Raw genomic sequence first — 19209 nt, 5'->3', positions numbered from 1 at the left:
AGCTTCTCAAGATTTTTTCTTTACAAATAAAACATTGGATTTAAAAGAAAGAAACACACTGACAGAAAACATTGAGGATCCAGAAATAATGTCGAAACTGCACAGTGGGAAAAAAACAAACACTACCTGACATTTTGTAGGCCGAACAATTTTCCAACAAATCGACAAAATAATGGAAAGACAAATTGAAAATGAAAACAATCGTCAGCTGCAACATTTTCATCAAGTTTGAGCTTCATCATGTGCTGTGACTCCAGCTTTGGAAGGCTGTTGATTTAATGACAACTAAAGTAAAAACAAAAACACGTCTCATTCACCTTACTGATCATCTACTAACCTGCCAGTGGGATGGAACTACTAATGATGTGTCCCATTGAAGTTACATTTGTGTAGATTCTCGGTCGCCTAAAAGCTTAAGGAAAAAAACAACGTCTCTCTTTTTTAAGAAATTTCACTACTCTGTCAGAAAAATTGACCAAAATCTAAACTTAAAATCACCAATATCACTTAATTCTACATGTTTTATTGAACAATTTGCCAAAAAATATGCACCAGATTCTGTTAAACATTCAGAAAGTTTTCAGCTGAACTGCAGGCTGTGTAGCAAACAGATATAGAAGCAGATTAGAGAAACTGAGATGAAAATGAGACTAATCTGATTCTTAATATAAATGCAGCATGGCTCAAAAATGGTAAACAGAGCAGCAAGTGGTTGGAAGATACATTCAGCTTGGTGAAACGTCTTTACGTCCAGAGTCGTGGTAAAAAACGTCTTGTTTGTAGACCTTGTAAACATATTAATAGTAGAATATCTACAGTATGTTCAGATAACATTTTTATTGTGTTATAGTACTACAATGCATAATTTATGGTATTCTGTGCCATACTACACCAAGGATATTACTGAGTTCTGTCTCCTTGTTGTCATGGTTGTGTTGTTTGCATGGAGGTGCAGGACTTCATATTGCAGTGAGTAAAAACGCTTGTGTTTCTGAAAGTCAATCTTCCAGCTTTTCAACTCTCATTTAACGTCCATTTTTGAGTCACTAAAAGGCAGTTTGGTGCAGAAAAATACCTATAGAAGTGATCAAGTGCACCTTGCTTCAACATTTTATAACTAATTTTATGTCATTATTGTTTAATTAAATGAAAATAGCTTTAATTTTACTTCATAAACATGCAGTATTTTTGTTGTTTTAGTCAACAAACGTCCACCTTGTGTCCGACGTTGATGCTGCCGCAGTGCAGCGTGTTGATGTCGTCTCTGCATTTGTCCATGAAGCCGCAGATCAGCCGGAAGTCACTGAAGATGATGCTGGTCATCTTGGTGATGTACTGGTTGCACTGGTACTCGCTGATGTTGCCACGGTGATCCACCAGGCAGGACACCAGGTAGCCCCGCCCCCTCTCCTCCTCATTACACTCCTTAATCTGCAGGTGAGCAACATGCGACACATCAGGGGTCCAATCAGATCACAGGAAACCTCTGTGCAGGCAGACTTTTGGAATCTTTTACACTTCTGGTTAGATGCTGAATTGTATTTTGTTGTCTTACTGCAGTCTGTGCAATGACAATAACATTGAATTTAATCAAATCTAATCCAGATAAAAACATATTTCTTTCTTGAAGCTGCAGTGTGGAAGTTTTGTTACTTTATTTCATTCACTGACAAAAGAAAAAAGCAATTCAATTCACTACAAAAACAAAAGCTTCCAAACTTCGGAATGAAAGGAAACAGAAAGAAGAACAAACTGATGTAATCCACTTACACCACTTTACAACAAACAATCAGTTTAAAAGGAGCATTAAACCAAACAACAAACAATTAGTGGCCTGCACAGCCACTTTCACTCATATCAGAGTTTTCTCTCATAAAAAACAGTGTTAATTTTGTTGACGAAGACAAAAAATATTTGACAATGAACCTTTTTCACGGACGAAAACTTAAAAACTAAAAAGTCCAACATGAAGACGAAGAGTGTGATGAAATGTGACAGACACTTTAGTCAACGAATTAAAACAAGATGAAAATGTTAGGGTGGGAGGAATGGAGAAGAAATGTAATCAGAACTACTCTTTTTTTGGGACAAGTTGGGAAGAAATCCAATCAGAGTGAATCTTTTGAGGGTAGGTTGATCTATGAGGAATCAGCAGAGCCATTCTAAACTTTTTCAACAATTTTAACTGGCAGTGACAATAACTACATAAAAACTTTCTACATGTATGTGACTTTAATATTTAGACTGCAATCCTTCCTCAGAACCACAATTTTCTGTTTCATCTGCAGCTTCAGAAACATTTCTTGGTTTTCCACTGTTATTTTTTAGCTGCAGTAGCGGAATTTATCTTTATCGCTGCACTTTTTCTTCTCAGTAGATGCTAATTAATGTAAAATAAATAGATAGTTTGGCTTAATTCTAACATGTTCTAACATTTACTAATAAACTAGTATAAAAGTGCTCCTCTCTAGCTTTAAAGCTGCATTAGTTCAGTGTTTTATACGGAGGCGAACTGACCTCGGCGATGGTGCTCTTGCAGACCTCCGTGGCCACAGATTCAAACTTCGGATCAGTGGTCAGGTTCAGTTTGTAGTTCCAGAGAAGCTGAGGAAGGAAAGAAAACATTAAAATGTAACACATATGCACGGGGGGGGGCAGCGGAGGTCTTCATCATCTTGTCTTGTGTTTATGCAACGAAGTGAAGCGTGACGTCAGAGTCGGCAGCCACCCGGCCATTCGGGTGGTGTTTACAAACACGAATGGAGGAGCCGAAATGAGCCGAAGAACACGGCGGGATGAGCCGAAATGGGCCGAAGGCGCAGGGAAGAGACGAGCTCCGAATATTTTCGTCTGGGGGGAGGAGGGGGTGATCACATAGACATATGTGTATATGTTTATGTGATCACACGACGAGATGAGCCGATGTGGGCCGAAGGCAGAGGGAAGACAGTAACGCTGCATATTCTTTCTGCCCGGTAACGTCCGACCGGGGGGTGGGGGGTGGGGGTGGGGGGGGTTGGGCGAATATTCGGATACCAAAATTAATATCGGGATAGTGCCGTAGCAAACGAATATTAGGATATTCGGGATATTCGGGTCCAGCCCTCGTAATTTCATAAAACAGTGCCTGCATGTATAAGAATGAGTTCTATTTCCTTTTTCTTACACTTATTTTCACACTTTTACACTCTGACAATGATGACTGACACTTTTTATGCCCAATGAGGCAGAATTTATAACCACTAAAATATTTTTCCTATCAAACGCTGCTGAAAATGTGGCCTGAAGCAAAATCACATCAGTGCTGAGAGAAGTTAAATATTTTAAAACGAAACCTGAGCGACAAACTGAATGAAATGATGAAATGGAAATCACCGATTCCTAAACTTCTGCAGCTTTACTTATTATACAGATTCTCCTGATTCAATTTCGACTCTTCTTTTTTATCCTTTTTGCTGTTTTTCTGCCCGGACATTTTCTGGATTCATAATCAGCCTTTGTGGGGTAATTAGTCACAACGTGAGTCACTATTACCTTGTTTAACAGAAATCCAGTTATTTCCCAGTTATTTCTTTCCTTTATCCTCTGATAAATAAAAATGACCAATATGTATGGTTAAATAAAACCACACCAGAAAGAAAAGATTAATAAAAGTTATTATTTAATCTTCTGACTTAAATTTGTAGTATTTCTGTGCAGCTGATTTTGTGACGGAAGCTGAAAACTCTTAATAAGGCAAAAAAAAGTCTGTGCAAGAATAATTTTTATTTATTCTTAGAAAACTAACAGAACTGATTAACGGTTTAAAATTGTATTAAATGCAAGAGGAAAGATTACGCATCTTCATAAAAATATAGAACCACATTTAAAACAACAGCTAATGTTTTTGTTGGCTAATGCTTGGAGCCTGATGAACAAATGTCACCAATTTCCCACCAATTTCGTAGCACAATTTTTGTGTACAATGAGAACAAAGGCTGTTCTATTTTATTCTTGTTAAATGTAAAGGTAGTGAAAATACCCAGAAAATAGCCTTATAGGGCTGACAGGATGAAATAAAGATAGTAGTTTACTGTCCTTCAGTGTACCTGTGGTGCACTTGGTTGTAATTAAACTAAAAATGGGGTTAAAGGACATTTTTATTCATTATAAAAAAGGAGGCTTCATAAACTTATTATTAAGCATATTAAATATGTTGATAAAAATTTACTGAGTGTCCTCCCTTTGTTGCCATGTCTGTAAATCACTTTGTAGACTTTTTTAGAAAGTCCTTTTATTATTATTATTATTATTAGAATAGAATGGAGTTCTATTGCCATTTGCACGGGTACATTATAGTACAGGGACACTGGAATTCTGTGTGGGTTTTCTCAAGGAAAAATAAAATAAAATGAAATAAAATAATGAAAAAAGTAAGAGCAGCATAATAAAAAAGAAATACAAATAAACATTAGAAAAACAAGTGCACATTGTAAAAAGAGCAATTTGTATGAAAAAAAGGAGATCCCCTGAGATGTAAAATCCACATATTTTGTGATTTACAGATGAGATTGCTGGTTAGAGAACAGAAGTATATTGCACATAATTCCACTTATAACTATTAACCTCTTATTATATGTTGCTAATGGTTTTAAGTTGCTAATAATTACTTTTACATGTAAAACAAGCTGCATTTGTAGGACAACTGTATGACACAGACCATAGTTGGGTTGCTAAGCAGCTTGTTTTCCATATAAATCCAGTTTTATGGAAGTACAATACGTTTCAGAATATTTACCACGCAGACCGGCTCACAACCACCAGCAGTCATTTCACATTTCTTTAATTACGTCTCCAAATGTCTCCTTTGTCTTCAGACTCTCTTCTGTCTTTTGTTTGTGTGTTTATTGTGTTGCTGCCAGCTGCAGCCGCTGACAGTCAGAACGCCCACACAGCGACACAAAACAAGTCAGTGTGACGCGGTAATTGCAGCCGGAGCGTTCCAGCGCTGTAATAAAGACGGTCCAAGTGGTCCATTAGCCTGGTGGCGTTTCATAAAGCTGTCTGCTGCCAGCTGCCCTCAGCTCTGAAGGTTGATCGTCTGAAAGACGAGTTCATGAGGAGAAAAACCTCCGACTGGAGGTCAGACGGAGGAGAATCACAATCAGAAAACTTTATCGATCCTTCAGGAGAACTGAGCTGCTTACATTTAGGAGGGAAAAGTGTAAAGCAAAAGAAAAGCTGAGGAAATATAATAGATGTATAGAAACTCGTAATGTAAGTTAGTGAAGGTCGTCAGGATTCTTCAAAGCTGCTGCTTAAATGCAGACAGCAACAGATTATTAAAGTTTAACAGGACAGGATGTCAACTCTTTGATGTTAGTGTTTTACTTTAAATTCCAGTCAAGATTTAAATGTGTCCAAAGACTTCAGAAATACAGTCTAGACATTGTTAATGTGGTAAATGACTACTCCATCTATAAACGGCTGATTTTTAATGGAATATCTCCATAGGAACAGTTCCAGCAACCATCACTCCTGTGTTTTAATGTAGCATTAGAACACAGGAGTGAGTTATACAGAAGTTATTTGTTGATTTGTGTAACTTTAAACAGAGTCAAACCAGCAGTTTCTACAACCTGCAGCCTTTATTGCTGCTTTGTTATGAGGACAAAAGGCCACTATCTCCCCCTCAGTGAGTCGCAGTGTGATTTGTATCTGACTTGCTGCCATCACCATCTCACTAAATAAAAGTGAAGGTTTTCTTGCAAGGCAGTCAATCAAACAACTAGTAACAGACGCAAGAATGACAACAAAAAAGAGAAAAAAAGAGATTTGAAGGGACGACAGAACCAAAGATCCAAGCAGAGCTGCAAGGATTCATGACTTTGCTGTCAAGTATTAAATCTATGGCCAACGGTAACGTAAATAATATGCATATTTGGTGTAAAGATTTCTTTTAAATGTGAAATATGTATTTGGATGATATATTGTACGAAAATTGAAATAGTGCTGCCAAGAAATTAATATTATTATTATTATTATTATTAGCAGCAAGTTAAAAAAACACCACGAGTAAAAGGTAAAAGCAGAACCAGACACCACCGAGGAATGGACTGAGATTGTGCATGAGATTAACATCTCATGTTAGCGTTTTATTTTAAATTCCTGTCAAGATTTAAATGCCTCCAAAGGCCCCATACGTTTTTCTGTGTTAAAGAAACACAACAATCAAGCTCCTGAATTAAGTCTTACAATTAATAATCAGGGACATTCCCAACAAGTTTTTTTGATCTGATTTGTGTGCAAACAGGCTTAGGATGAGGAACTTATATGTTCTTTTGAGTGAAATGATCCCACAAAGAATTTTCTTCACCTCAAAATTCCAGTTTATCCTCCAGGGGAAAAAAAGTAAATCCAGTTTTGCAATTGTTTTGTCACAGTGTGTTTTATCAGTGAAGTTTAGATGGAAGTTCAAGTCCTCCTGTTTTCTTTGTGTACTTTCGACCATCTATATATTATTATTGTGAAGTTTTATTTTAGGCCAAAGTGAGCCAAGATTTTACTGAGAAAGTGTAATTATTTAATCACCAAAGGGATTGTCTTGATTCCAAACATATTCAGAATGTATTTACCATTGAAGTGTGAATGTGTATAGTGGAGAATATAACCACTGGTACCGGCATATCTAAAAAGAACAAAAATGTGATTCTTTTTTAGTTTATTTCCAGAGTCTGCATCTCTTTTTTTTAGTTTTTGCTTGGTTCCTGCTTTGTCAGTTTTCATGCCGTTGAATGAAGCCGTCTATCTGATGAAATGAATAAAAACAAACGTCTCTGGAGAGCTTCTTTGAAAAGAAACAGAGCATCCATGCTTAAAGAAAAAAATAAATACACATGGCAATAAAAACTAATTTATTCGTTTAGGACACTTTATTTATTCATTATGGGTGGGATGACCGGTCCGTAGTAAATTGTCTTGCTTAAATCCAGTTTGAGGTGCAAAAAAGTGTTTTGATATTTAAGATGAAAACAGTATTTGGACTTTTTTGAAACAGGTGTTTTATGTCAAATATTTAATATCTGACACCATTTTCCTGCATCATACTCACTTTAGGTACATGGAAGATTAGATCGATTTATTAGATTGATTATTCTTCTTAGATTTAATTTTATTTATTGATTTCTGAATGCATTGACCTATTTTAGTCTATTTAATGTACCGTTTATTCTTAATTTTTATCATTTCCTTTTCAGTTTTTTTATATTTCTTCTTTTTAAAATGTATTTTCTATCTTTATCTATTTCTATATTCAAAATAAATATTTTGTTACATTTTTTTTAGCTATTTGTCTAGCTATGTTAAATGGGCTGGGGTGGTTTGCACTGATTCATTGTCATTTTGTTTTATTTTTGTAAAACTTTGTGTTGCATTTTTGTTCGTTCTAAAAGTGCTATATGAAGTCTGATTGAATGATTGGTTGGTAAATACTTAAATTGTGATATGATGAATAATGCTGAAAACTCTCACATTTCCTGTGTCTCCGTCCTTTGAATGATCTAATAGAGAAATAAAAGCCTGTTTGTGTGCGTTTTAATGGAAATACTCACATGGTTGCAGTCGGGAGCGATTTCACTTTCCTGCAGAAACACAGAAAAAGAGAAAACAGTGAATCCAAACACAGAAAACCTCAGAAGCTCATCAGTAAACATATTGGGCTGAGTTTTTTGGTTCAATCCTTCCAACAGAGAAGTAAAAACACCAGTTTGTGTTTTATTTTGGTGTAACTACGTCTCTGCAAACAACAGACAGCAACACAGCAGGAGTTCCAGGCTCATCTTTAAACGATTCATTTTTATATTTCTTTGCTTGCTGAATAAACAAACAAGATAAAAACGGTTAATCGGTGAGTTTAAGAGGTGCCTGTAGGCTGAACTGTGCACCGATTCAAACCCAGAGGGGACTAAGTAAAGCCAAACCTTTGAAAACATGTTTTATTTCTGATAAATACTCAGCAAAGCAGTCGGTTGTGTTGCCGTCATCAGGGCAGTTCAAACCAGTAAATTAACTCAATGGTAAAGTCTGTGCAGAGCTGCCAGGTTGGTGTATTTTAAGTAAAAAGTGATGAAAGCCAAACAATTTCATATCTGCTGCTGTTTTCAGGTTATTAGAACGTATTGGGAACGAGGCCATGAACATCTATACTGCTGTTTAAAAGTTTGGGGTCACTTAGAAATGTGCTTGTTTTTGAAAGAAAAGCATTTTTTTTTACAATGAAGATGACATTAAATGAATCAGAAATACAGTCTAGACATTGTTAATGTGGTAAATGACTCTTCTAGCTGATTTTTAATGGAATATCTCCATAGGGGTACAGAGGAACATTTCCAGCAACCATCACTCCTGTGTTCTAATGCTACATTGTGTTAGCTAATGGTGTTGAAAGGCTCATTGATGATCAGAAAACCCTTGTGCAGTTATGTTAGCACATGAATAAAAGTGTGAGTTTTAATGGAAAACATGAAATTGTCTGAGTGACCCCAAACTTTTGAACAGTAGTGTGAATAACATAATTGGTGTAAAGATTTCTTTCAAATGTAAAATCATGTATTTAGATGATATATTGTTTGAAAATTGAAATACTACTGACAATAAATGACTATATTATTAGCAGCAACTAAAAAAAACACCAAGAGTAGATGGTTAAAAGTAGAACCAGACACCACAGAGGAATGGACTGATGTAGATGAGAGTAACATTATGGAAAACTTGACATTTTCCCTCAGAGATCTGATCTGGACTACACAATCGGTCAAAAGTCTGGACACACCTTCTCATTTAATGGCTTTTAATTAATCATTTTCTACATTGCAGATTAATACTGAAGACATCAAAACTACAAAAGAATACATATGAAATTATGTTGCAAACAAAAACAGTGTTAATCTTCAGTAAAATCTACAATGTAGAAAATAATACAAAGAAATAAAAAGCACTGAATCAGAAGGTGTGTCCAAACTGTCTGCTGGTAGTATGTATCACATGTAAGATGTGAATGGAAATAATTGAAAGAATACAGTGTAGAAACATGTATTCTGCATGGAGCCACAGCTTTAGCAGAAAATAAAAGACAAAAACAAGCAGACACAAAAAAAACATTCCTCACAATATTAAAACCAAACAAGTAAATGGAAATCCGTCTTTTAGTGCAGCTGTGTGCACTTCTTGGATCGTCCCTCGAGTTTGCATCAAAATGACCAAGCAGTCGGACACCCAGCGGTCTTTTATGACAACAACACCAACATGACACCAAAGCACTGAGCAAAGCAGCACTTTCCCTCCAAAAAGCAGCAGTTTAATAGGAACAAAGCAGCAGAAGCTCTTCACAGATTCGCCCACAACATCCTCGCCTATCAGAGGAAACAGCAGCAGAAGCTCCTCTCGCAGCTTCACATCGCTGTGCAGCACAAAAAAAATAATAAAAAGAGAAAAGACATGAAAGCACTTCGTGATAACTCGGCTCTGCCCACGGGAGCCGAGACAAAAAGCCTTCTTCTGGTTTCAAACCCTCGTTTCCACTAAACGTTTCGCAGACAGAGGAGTGAGTGTAATGAGGATACAGACCCTCAGCGGCCGCCCAGATAAAAATGACCAATTAGCACGACGATGACTTATTAATTAATGAAGAGCCGTTCTGTTCACATCAAAGGCCTCTGGAACAAAACCTCATTAATCAACAAGACTGATCAAACCGGAGAGCTGAAAGAGGATTCATTGTGTCTGAGGCTCATGTCACACTCAGAACCAAATGTCAGGGACGGACTTAGACGTAATCTGCACATTTAAAGCACATTGAAGCGATTTTTTCCTTTCATCTATGAGTAAAAGTCATTAAAATAGCAGTGTGTAATGTGAAAGGGATCCCACAGAGAACCATCACTGACTCTGCAGCGCCTCCAAGCATCTTTTAGTGCATAATTTAGGTTTTTACAGCACATGTACTGTTTTTGGTTCACTCCCACTGACTTCAGTTTGCAGCAGGAAGAGTCCAACGTTGTCCTCAGGAGTTAGAGGAGACCAAACCAGAGCTAAAACTAAACTTTAAACACTAACATTGCTTTTATGTGTCTTAGTGGCCGACTGTCACCTACACATCAGTTTTCTTGCTATGCTTAACAACAAATTTCCAGATAGTTTGCATTAAAGATCATACTGTTAGTAAAATTTATTGAAAGCGTAAGTTAGCATTGTGCTCATCTTTTACTTTAGACATTTAACTGAGAAAAGAAGCAACAAAATAAGTAAAAAACAAGTTTTTAAACTGAATCACTGCACATTACCCACCGCAAATTCAAATAGATGTTTGTTTTAAAAAGCAGTTCATAAAGTTTCACTACTAGGTAACTCAAGCTGTTATTTACTTCCAGATGTTCCAGATGAAACGTCTTATTTGGTGCAGATTGATGAGTAATCCAACTCTGTTAATGAAGTTAGAGTGAAAGCTGGAGTTTAAAGTAGATCAGCAGACTTTCTATTGACACATCTGATGTATTTCTCTGTAATCGAGAGTGAAACTCTAAAATGAGGACAAAAGGGAAGAAAACATCTGCCAGATACAGCTGCAACTGATGGATTTCTTCATTATTGATTCCTCTACTACATATTTTTTTGTTAAATTGTGCGGAAACAGTGAAAAAAGGTCACTGCATGTCTCAAAAAGCCCAACATTCATCTTTAAACTGCTTGTTTTACACAATTACACTCTATGTACAATTATAAGAGGTGCAGAAGAGCAGCAATTCTCCACATTTGAGACACTGGAACTAGAAAAATGTCGGCATTTGTGCTTAAAAAATGACAACTGTGGAGCATATAACTTTAGATCCTCGATTCATCAGAAGAAAAACCTTGGGGTGGAAGAAAACTTTATAATATTAAGTAATCGAGACTCTGAAACTCTTAACCAAGGACACAAAGGAAGAAAACACCTGCCAAGTACAGCTGCAACCAACAGACAGCTTCATTATTATTTATTTATTTATCACATATTTTCTCAGTTTAATTGTGGAAACAGTGAAAAATGTTCACTACAGCTCCTAAAAGTCCAAAATTCATCTTTTAAACAGCTTGTTTTTTGCAATTACATTCCATTTGCAATCATAAGAGGCAAAGACGAGGAGCAAATCCTCACATTTGAGACACTGTAACTACAAAAACGTTGTCATTTGTAAAACTTTAGATCCTCCATTCATGAGAAGAAAAGCGTCATGATGGAAGAAACCTGATGTGTTTTTCTTTGTGTGAGAGTCTGCGTGGCCTGCAGCTCCACCAAACAACCACAACAAATCAAAGCTTAAAATCGTGACATTTCGTCAATTCATTGAAAAAAATCAACAAAAATAAACTATTTCCACTAGTTAGATTCTGTTAAAAAAAAAAATTCTGCACTCTTTGGTTCAACTATGAAGCCATCAGTGAGTCAACTGTGATAAACAGACAAGTGACAGAAATTCAGAGATTTTCTGGCTGAACTGCAGGTAGTGTTTCCACCGAGCAGATGGGAGACAAAGCATGGAAACAGATTAAAAACGTGCATAGTAAAATATCAAAGGAAAAACAGAGTCACCATATTTTTTGCAGTATTAGTAACACTTGTGGACTCTTGGAAAAATGTCGTACATGTTGATTTCAGGTTTATCCAATTACTGTAAGCTATGTAATCAAAGAAACAGAACTTTGGATTGTTTCTTTAATTATGATTTTTTTTTTTTTTATACTGCACATAAGACAGGTTTGAGTTTTCTTTTCTTCCAGTCATGGTTGTGTTAGGAGGGACAATAACTGGCTCTGGAGAGAGTGACCAAAATTAGTCAAAAATTATTGAAAGTGACCCAGAATTTGTAGAAAATGACATTAAACTGTCCACAATCACAGAACGTGTCAAAAATGACTCACAACTTGCCCAGAATGAATGAAAATGTGTCCATAATGAGTCAAAATCACTGACTCAGATTTCGTTCAAAATTAGAGAAATTCATCCAGGATGGCGTGAAACGTGTCCAACATTAATAAAAAAATGTCAAAAAAAAAAAAAAGAAATTACTAATAAAGTTGCTCAAACCTCGTTGGGGTGCCCTGAGGATTATTTTCCCTTTGGACTGTTAGCCTCGGCTAGCAGCTCTTTATGCTAAGCTAAGCTAACGTGCAACAACATCTTCAACATCTCCACTGATGTGCCTCAAAAGAAACCACTGCAGCTGCCGATGACATTTCACTGTTTTTTAATGTCTTCTTCACTTCCTGAGTCAATTTAATTATATATTACTCTGCCAAGAAACACGGTGGAGATTTGTGATGATCGGCGTTGGTTTGTCTGTCTGCCTGTCTGTCTGTGTGCAACATTACTCAAAAACAGACAAACGGATTTTGAAGAAATTTTCAGTGAAGGTCAGAAATGATACAAGGACCAAGTGATAAGATTTTGGCAGTAATGCAGCTTAAAGTCTGGATCCACGGATTTGTTAAAGATTTCCATATCATTGTGAGACAGCGGGACGGCGTCACTGTAACTATGACAAGTGAACACCATGTCAGCTGCCTGCATCAATTCACGCGACCCGCTTTATATTTCGATCACACGATTCGGTCTCCGTACGTAACGTATACATGCATAACACTGAAAATTATGTGTGATGCAGTTATAGTCTGGATCCATGACTTTTTTTAAAAGATTTCATCCATCAGAAATGAAACAATGACTGAGCAGTACTGTGTTCTCTGAGTACATTTCTTGTTACTTATTAAAATGAAAGAGGAGCTGGCAGTGAGTGAAAATGTGACAGGATTCAAAAAGAAACTGCTTGAAGGTCAGGACAGTCTATTTCTATGACTGCTTATCTTAATGTTAGAGTCTCCTACAGGTGGAGTTACAGCAGCAGCAGCATCGTCAGCGTTGGGTTTAAAGTCCTGTTTTAGGTCAATAATCTGCAGCCCTCACTGCTGCAAACTACCAGCACAACAGAAATGTCAGCAACTCAGTTAGAAACAGCAGCGACCGCTCTCTGAGCTGCACAGCATCCCGTCAGTCTCAGCAACCACAGCTGGAAACGTCTGAGGAAGGTTTGTGCCGAAGGAAAGAGACTCACAGTCAGTTTGTGCCTCTCAGCTGTCAGATTTCAGGAATCAGAACACCACAAATAAACTCCCAAACTGAAACCACACACTGCTCAGCTGTCACTGGGACATGTGTGTGTGTGTGTGTGTGTGTGTGTGTGTGTGTGTGTGTGTGTGTGTGTGTGTGTGTGTGTGTGTGTGTGTGTGTGTGTGTGTAGGCAGATTTATAAGACCCATTTACCTCTTCATGAGGGCCACAGCTGTTATAGAGTCGAAGCGATGTAATTATCTCAGTTAAGAGGGCATCGCTCAGGACCGGAGGTGGAAGGAAGTGTGTGTGTGTGTGTGTGTGTGTGTGTGTGTGTGTGTTTGACGTCAGCATGGTGGAGATGGAAGGATGAAGTCAGTGTGTTGGCTGAACAAAAGCACCAGGGAAAACTCTCAGACACAGGCGTGAGCATCCTTCATAACGTTTACATTAATAGGACTTTCATAATAATAATAATAATAATAATAATAATTCAGCACTAATACACAGCATTAATGCAATAGAAGGACTGAAACACAATCTAAAGTAGTAGTTCTATGCAGCTGTATGGTCAGTATACAGTTATGGAGACATTTTATGAGAAGTGTGTTTAACTGTATTATCATTTATAGATCAGCCTCTACTTACAGGAGGAGTCATAGTTGTTAACAAATGCATTAATTTACATTTATATCAGCTCACAACCACATTATTGTGTATTAATTGCATAATATGTGTATTAATTGCATAATATTACTGCGAAAACTCCAAGTTTGAGCTTTTATGATAAGTACAAAAATAAACTGTGATCCATTCATCCATTCTCTGTACACCGCTTTGTCCTCACTAGGGTCGCGGGGGTGCTGGAGTCTATCCCAGCTGACTTGGGTGAAGGCAGGGGACACCCTGGACAGGTCACCAGTCTGTCACAGGGCTACATATACAGACAAACAATCACACTCACATTCACACCTACGGACAATTTAGAGTGACCAATTAACCTCAGCATATTTTTGGACTGTGGGAGGAAGCCGGAGTACCCGGAGAAAACCCACGCATGCACAGGGAGAACATGCAAACTCCATGCAGAAAGATCCCAGGTCCACCCCGGGATTTGAACCGGGGATCTTTTTGCTGCAAGGCGAAAGTGCTAACCACTACCCACTGTGCAGCCCTAAACTGTGATTGCAAACAAAATATTGTACAACATTAGTAGAAAAATTAACTTGTCAATAGACAAAATGTGCAAATGGTGACACTGTTCTGGAGTTTCACAAAGGTATAAATTATTTTAATGGCATCTCATGTAGTCAGGCATGTTTTAAATGCGTTACAAAATACTGAATTGAAGATAGAATTTTAAAAAAAAGATATCGCAAATCAAATAACAGTTTGATATTTTGATCATTTTGTTCCTCCTTGGTGTAGAAAAGTAAAAAATGAATTTAAGGTACTCAAAGTCTGATTTAAAAATCAAACATAATCTGAGCTACCAACGACACATCCTTATCTTCTATTTTAGGCATTTGGCTAAGAAAAGAAGCAACAAAATACGTGAAAAACACGTTTTTAAACTGAACCACTGCCGACTGCAAATTCAAATAAATGTTAAAAGTAGTTAATAAAATTTCCCTATTCCCTAACTCAAGCTGTTATTTTCTTTCAGGTGTTGAGAATTGCAGAGGAAATGTCTTATTTGGTGCAGATTGATGAGTAATTCAACTCTGTTCATGAAGTTAGCAGAGTGAAAACTGGAGTTTAAAGTGGATCAGCAGAGTTTCTATTGACACATCTGATTTCTGTAATCAAGTCTAAAATTCAAAAGAGGAAAAAAAACCTCCCAAATTCAACAAAATATAGATGCAACTAATAAATACTCTCATTATTAATTAATCTACCTCATTTTTTCTTCGTGAAAATGTTTGGAAACAGTGAAAAATTGCCACCACATGTTCCTAAAAGCCCAACATTAATCTTTCATCTGCTTGTTTTACAAAATTACCTGCATTTACAACCATATAAGGCAAAGAAGAGCAGCAAAAATCTCACATTTGAGACACTGGAACAAGAAAAATGTTGGCATTTGTGCTTGAAGAAAGACACTGAATGACATCTGAGGAGTATAAAACTTTAGATCCTTGATTCATAAGAGGAAAAACCTCATGATGGAAGAAACCTGATGAGTTCTTCCTGTAATCAGGAGTCTGAAACTCCAAAACGACGACAAAAAGGAGAAAACACAACCGCAACTAATAGATATCTGCATTACTGATTCATCTATCACATATCTTCTCAGTTAAATTGTTTGGAAACAGTGAAAAATGGTCATTGCACGTAGCTAAAAGCCCAACATTCATCTTTAAATTGATTGTTTTACACAGTTATCTGCTTTTGCAATAATAAGAGGCAAAGAAAGCAGCAAAACCTCACATTTGAGACACTGGAAACAGAAAAATGATGGCAATTCTATTTAAAAAATGACAACTGTGGAGCATATAACTCTAGATCTTTGATTTATACGAGGAAAAACCTCAGGATGGCAGAAACCTGATGTGTTTTTTCTGTATATGAGCGTCTGAAAGTCTAAAGCGACAACAAAAGGGGAGAAAACACCTGAATAATTCAACTAAATACAGCTGCAACAGATAGACACCCTCATTATTATTTCATCCATCACATATTTTCTCAGTCAAATGGTTTGAAAACAGTGAAAAATGGTCATTACATGCCTCTAAAAGCGCAAGAGTTGCCTTTAAACTGCTTGCTTTAAACAATTACATTCCATTTGCAGTCATAAGAGGGGCAACAAACACTCCACTTTAAGACACTGGAACCAGAAAAAATGATGGCATTTGTGCTTGAAAAATGACTCTGAATGACAACTTTGCAGCAAAAACCTCAGATTCTGGATTCATAAGAGGAAAAAAATTGCTGCAGGAGCAACAGAAGAAGAGAACCTCCTCCTAACCCTTTAAAATGGACAATCAGATAAAGAACATGGAGCGACAGCGTTGATAAACCGAGCTGTTTCTGGTCCCGACGTTTTAACGGCACAACTCTAACCTTTGATTTACTGACAGCTAACGCTTTGAGCTGCAGCTGAATTACAGCGGAGGTTCACACAAATAAACGTGATTTACACAAAGACAAGAATAAAAGTGAGACAGCCCAGTGTGAATCTGTGCACGTAGGCGGCCAACCTGGAACCTGAGTGAGAGCTATTTCTTTGTGTTGTTGATCACTGCGACACAAAGCTAAACTGGTTTAACTTCAGCCTGAGAGTCACCTGACAGCTGGATGACACCACATCACCTGCTTCACACCTGACCAGGTTAATGATCCGCTCACTGGAAGGTGCAAAGATGAAACAAAAACGCACTTTTACACAAAAAATTATGAATTAGCTCACAAACGAATAAGAAACGAAACAATTTAAAGCCATTACTTCTTCAATCTAACATTTAAAGGCTAATCAATCGATCATTTAGCTTTTTTAACCTGCTAGAAGCTGCACTTCAAGCTTATGTTGTTCAACCAACAGCTTCAATCTCACACTAAGCTGCAGAAAACAAAGACAACAAACTGTTGCAGATTCATTTTCTCTCCACCGGCAAATCATCTCAAGTCAATGTCAGCTCTGAATTATTCAGCAGAGTGTTTACTCCTGGCAGTGTGGAGAGAGAAGCGTTCATACAACTCACAGAAAACCTAATTAAACACTTAACTGAATAAATAAAATATGAAAAGGAGAAATGATTTAGCGAGTCGGAGCGCGTCACCGAACTCAGAGCGCAGCTAAACTGAAGGAATTTAAATGCTCTTGAAGGTGCAAGTTCTTCTTTGATCAGTGACATTCAAAAGCTCCAGAGCCGTTTTATTCAGTATTACTGTCTAATAATGCCGTATATTGTAGAAATATTGGAAGCATTTTAATGTAACTCAGTATTTGTAGCACAAACAATGCGGCCTGTTTATTCAAGGATTACAATTCTTTGCAAGATGCTTCATTTTATTGACATTTATGTTGCATTTCTGATAATAAATCACTCCTGTACAACAGCTTTTATGTGAAGTGCTAAAGTTTGTGGCTTTTGGTTTTGAATTATTCACACATCCTAAATAAATACAATTAAAATCTGTTTAAACAGAACACAATTATGTTTTTAAATGTTTTAAAAGGCCTGCAGATTGGCTACACTATGTTAAAGGTTAACTATTTTATGTTCTCTGTGCATCAAAATTTCCCAAAACATTACAGAATGATTAATTACGTCCAAATAGCGTCACCTTCTAAACTCACTTTATGAGAGACTTATGCTTTAAAATGCATTCAAAGACCTGCAGACAGTTTGTACGATATGAAAGGTTCTATTTTTTCAAAACTATTTTTACTTTTGTGTATTTTTCATGCAACAAAAATAACTTCAAGTGTTATGGAAAAATGACTCATTTCAAAACAGCGTTATTCAAGTCATTTGGTAAAATGTTCTAATTTGTTTGAGTTTATACTGCAGAAAAACAAAATTATTGTGATGTTAGTTTTATCCAATATTGTGCAGTTCCATACAAAAGACTTCAAAAAGTCTGTTTAAACACTTTCTATGCTCATTTTTTTTTGAGCAAACTGTGTTTTTAAAGACCTGCAAATTGGTTCAACTATATGAAATGTTTGTTTTTTCATCATTTTTTAGAACTATTTTATGTTTTCTTTGCATCAAAATCTCTCAAAACTTTACAGAATGATTACTTACATCCAAATAACATTAATCAAGTCATTTGGTTAAAATTCCTGCATTTGTTTCGGTTTATATATTGCAGGGAAAAAATATTGTGCAGTCAAATACAGAAGACTTTACAAAGTCAATTTAAACATTTTCTAAGCTAATTTTTTTTAGGAAACAATGCCATTAAATGCTTTGTGAAGACCTGTAGACGGGTCAAACTATAGAGAAAGTTATTTTTTGTTCAGCATATCCAAAAACTATTTTATTGACACTACTCCCAAAAATACAGAATGAGTAAATCTTTCCAAATAGAGTCATTTAAGTCACACTTCCAGTATATTGCAGCCCCATGCCGAAGACCTTTATAAGCTCATGTTTGGAGGGATTCTGCTCTTAAAAGCTTTAAAAGCTTCAGCAGATAAACCTTCCGTCTGTGTTTGGAGCAGAACTTGGTCCTCTTCTGACATTTGATAATAATTTCTGCTGTCAGAAGTGTGGCAGAGATTAAATCAGCGGTAAACTGTGGTTTCTGCGGCTCGACATTAACAGCGTGTCACCGGCTGATGGAGGTTCACCTCCGCATCAGCACCAGCCTCTCAGCCGGTCAGGCTCCGAACCTCGGGGGCGACACACCCAGCGGACCCCCATCCCCTCACCTCCCGGAACCCGTGTGAACCTTCCCGGTCGCTCACCTCTCTGCGGTCCTGCAGGCACTCCAGCACGGCCAGGTTGTTGGTCCAGGTGTGCTTGGGACAGAGGCGGGTCAGGTCTTCCCGGCAGGCCTCCTCCTCCGACAGCTTCCAGCCGGTCGCCCTTCGAGGCTGCGAGGCCCCGGCGGCAGCGGCGGCAGGTGCATCCTTGGCCGGGGGATCGGCGGGCCGGAGGACGGGCGGGTTGGGTGGCTCGGCCGGGCCGCTGGCAGCCTTCAGGCCGAGGACAGAGTCGAAGCCACAGAAAAACACGGAGGAGAAGAGCAGCAGCAGCAGCGGAGAGCGACTGTACGCCGCCATCTTCACTGCACCGTCAAGCTGGACCGGATGAAACCGTCAGAGTCCCGGTGAGCTCACAGTAAGAGCCCGGTTCACCGGAACAAACACACAGCTCCGGTCACTTTATCAACAACACTTTAGTGTAAAACATGTCGAAGTGAGGTTGTCAAAAATGAACGTTTTTTTTTTTTACTTCTTTATAAACGGCTGAGCCAGTCCTCCACACCTGTACAATATATAATATGCAATGCTTATGCATAGTATTTTTAGACTAAGAACAGTATTATCTCCTTTTTGCACTACTGTTTATATATTCTTTTCTAGATGTGTTAATATATGTGTATATATATATATATTTAATTACTAATATTGATTT

The 19209-nt window shown here is 37.4% G+C and overlaps 1 protein-coding gene across 2 annotated transcripts in view; it reads right to left on the bottom strand.

Annotated features, from left to right (window-relative positions):
* LOC110971645 (Golgi apparatus protein 1-like) overlaps positions 1–18890 on the bottom strand; it is a 48788-nt gene extending 29898 nt beyond the window's left edge. For both annotated transcript variants that reach the window (XM_051939333.1, XM_051939335.1), the window contains exons 1-4: positions 18537–18890; positions 7590–7619; positions 2518–2604; positions 1216–1431 (exon numbers count right to left, since the gene is read on the bottom strand). In XM_051939333.1, coding sequence (XP_051795293.1) covers positions 1216–1431; positions 2518–2604; positions 7590–7619; positions 18537–18854 — 651 coding nt within the window. In that variant the 5' untranslated portion in view covers positions 18855–18890. The remainder of the gene's footprint in view (positions 1–1215; positions 1432–2517; positions 2605–7589; positions 7620–18536) is intronic.
* Positions 18891–19209: the final 319 nt, after the last annotated feature.

This window comes from Acanthochromis polyacanthus, chromosome 2 (genome assembly GCF_021347895.1).
Source record: "Acanthochromis polyacanthus isolate Apoly-LR-REF ecotype Palm Island chromosome 2, KAUST_Apoly_ChrSc, whole genome shotgun sequence".
NCBI lineage: Eukaryota > Metazoa > Chordata > Actinopteri > Pomacentridae > Acanthochromis > Acanthochromis polyacanthus.
Note: the sequence above shows the minus strand (reverse complement) of the source record. Positions and strands in the feature narration are given on the sequence as shown.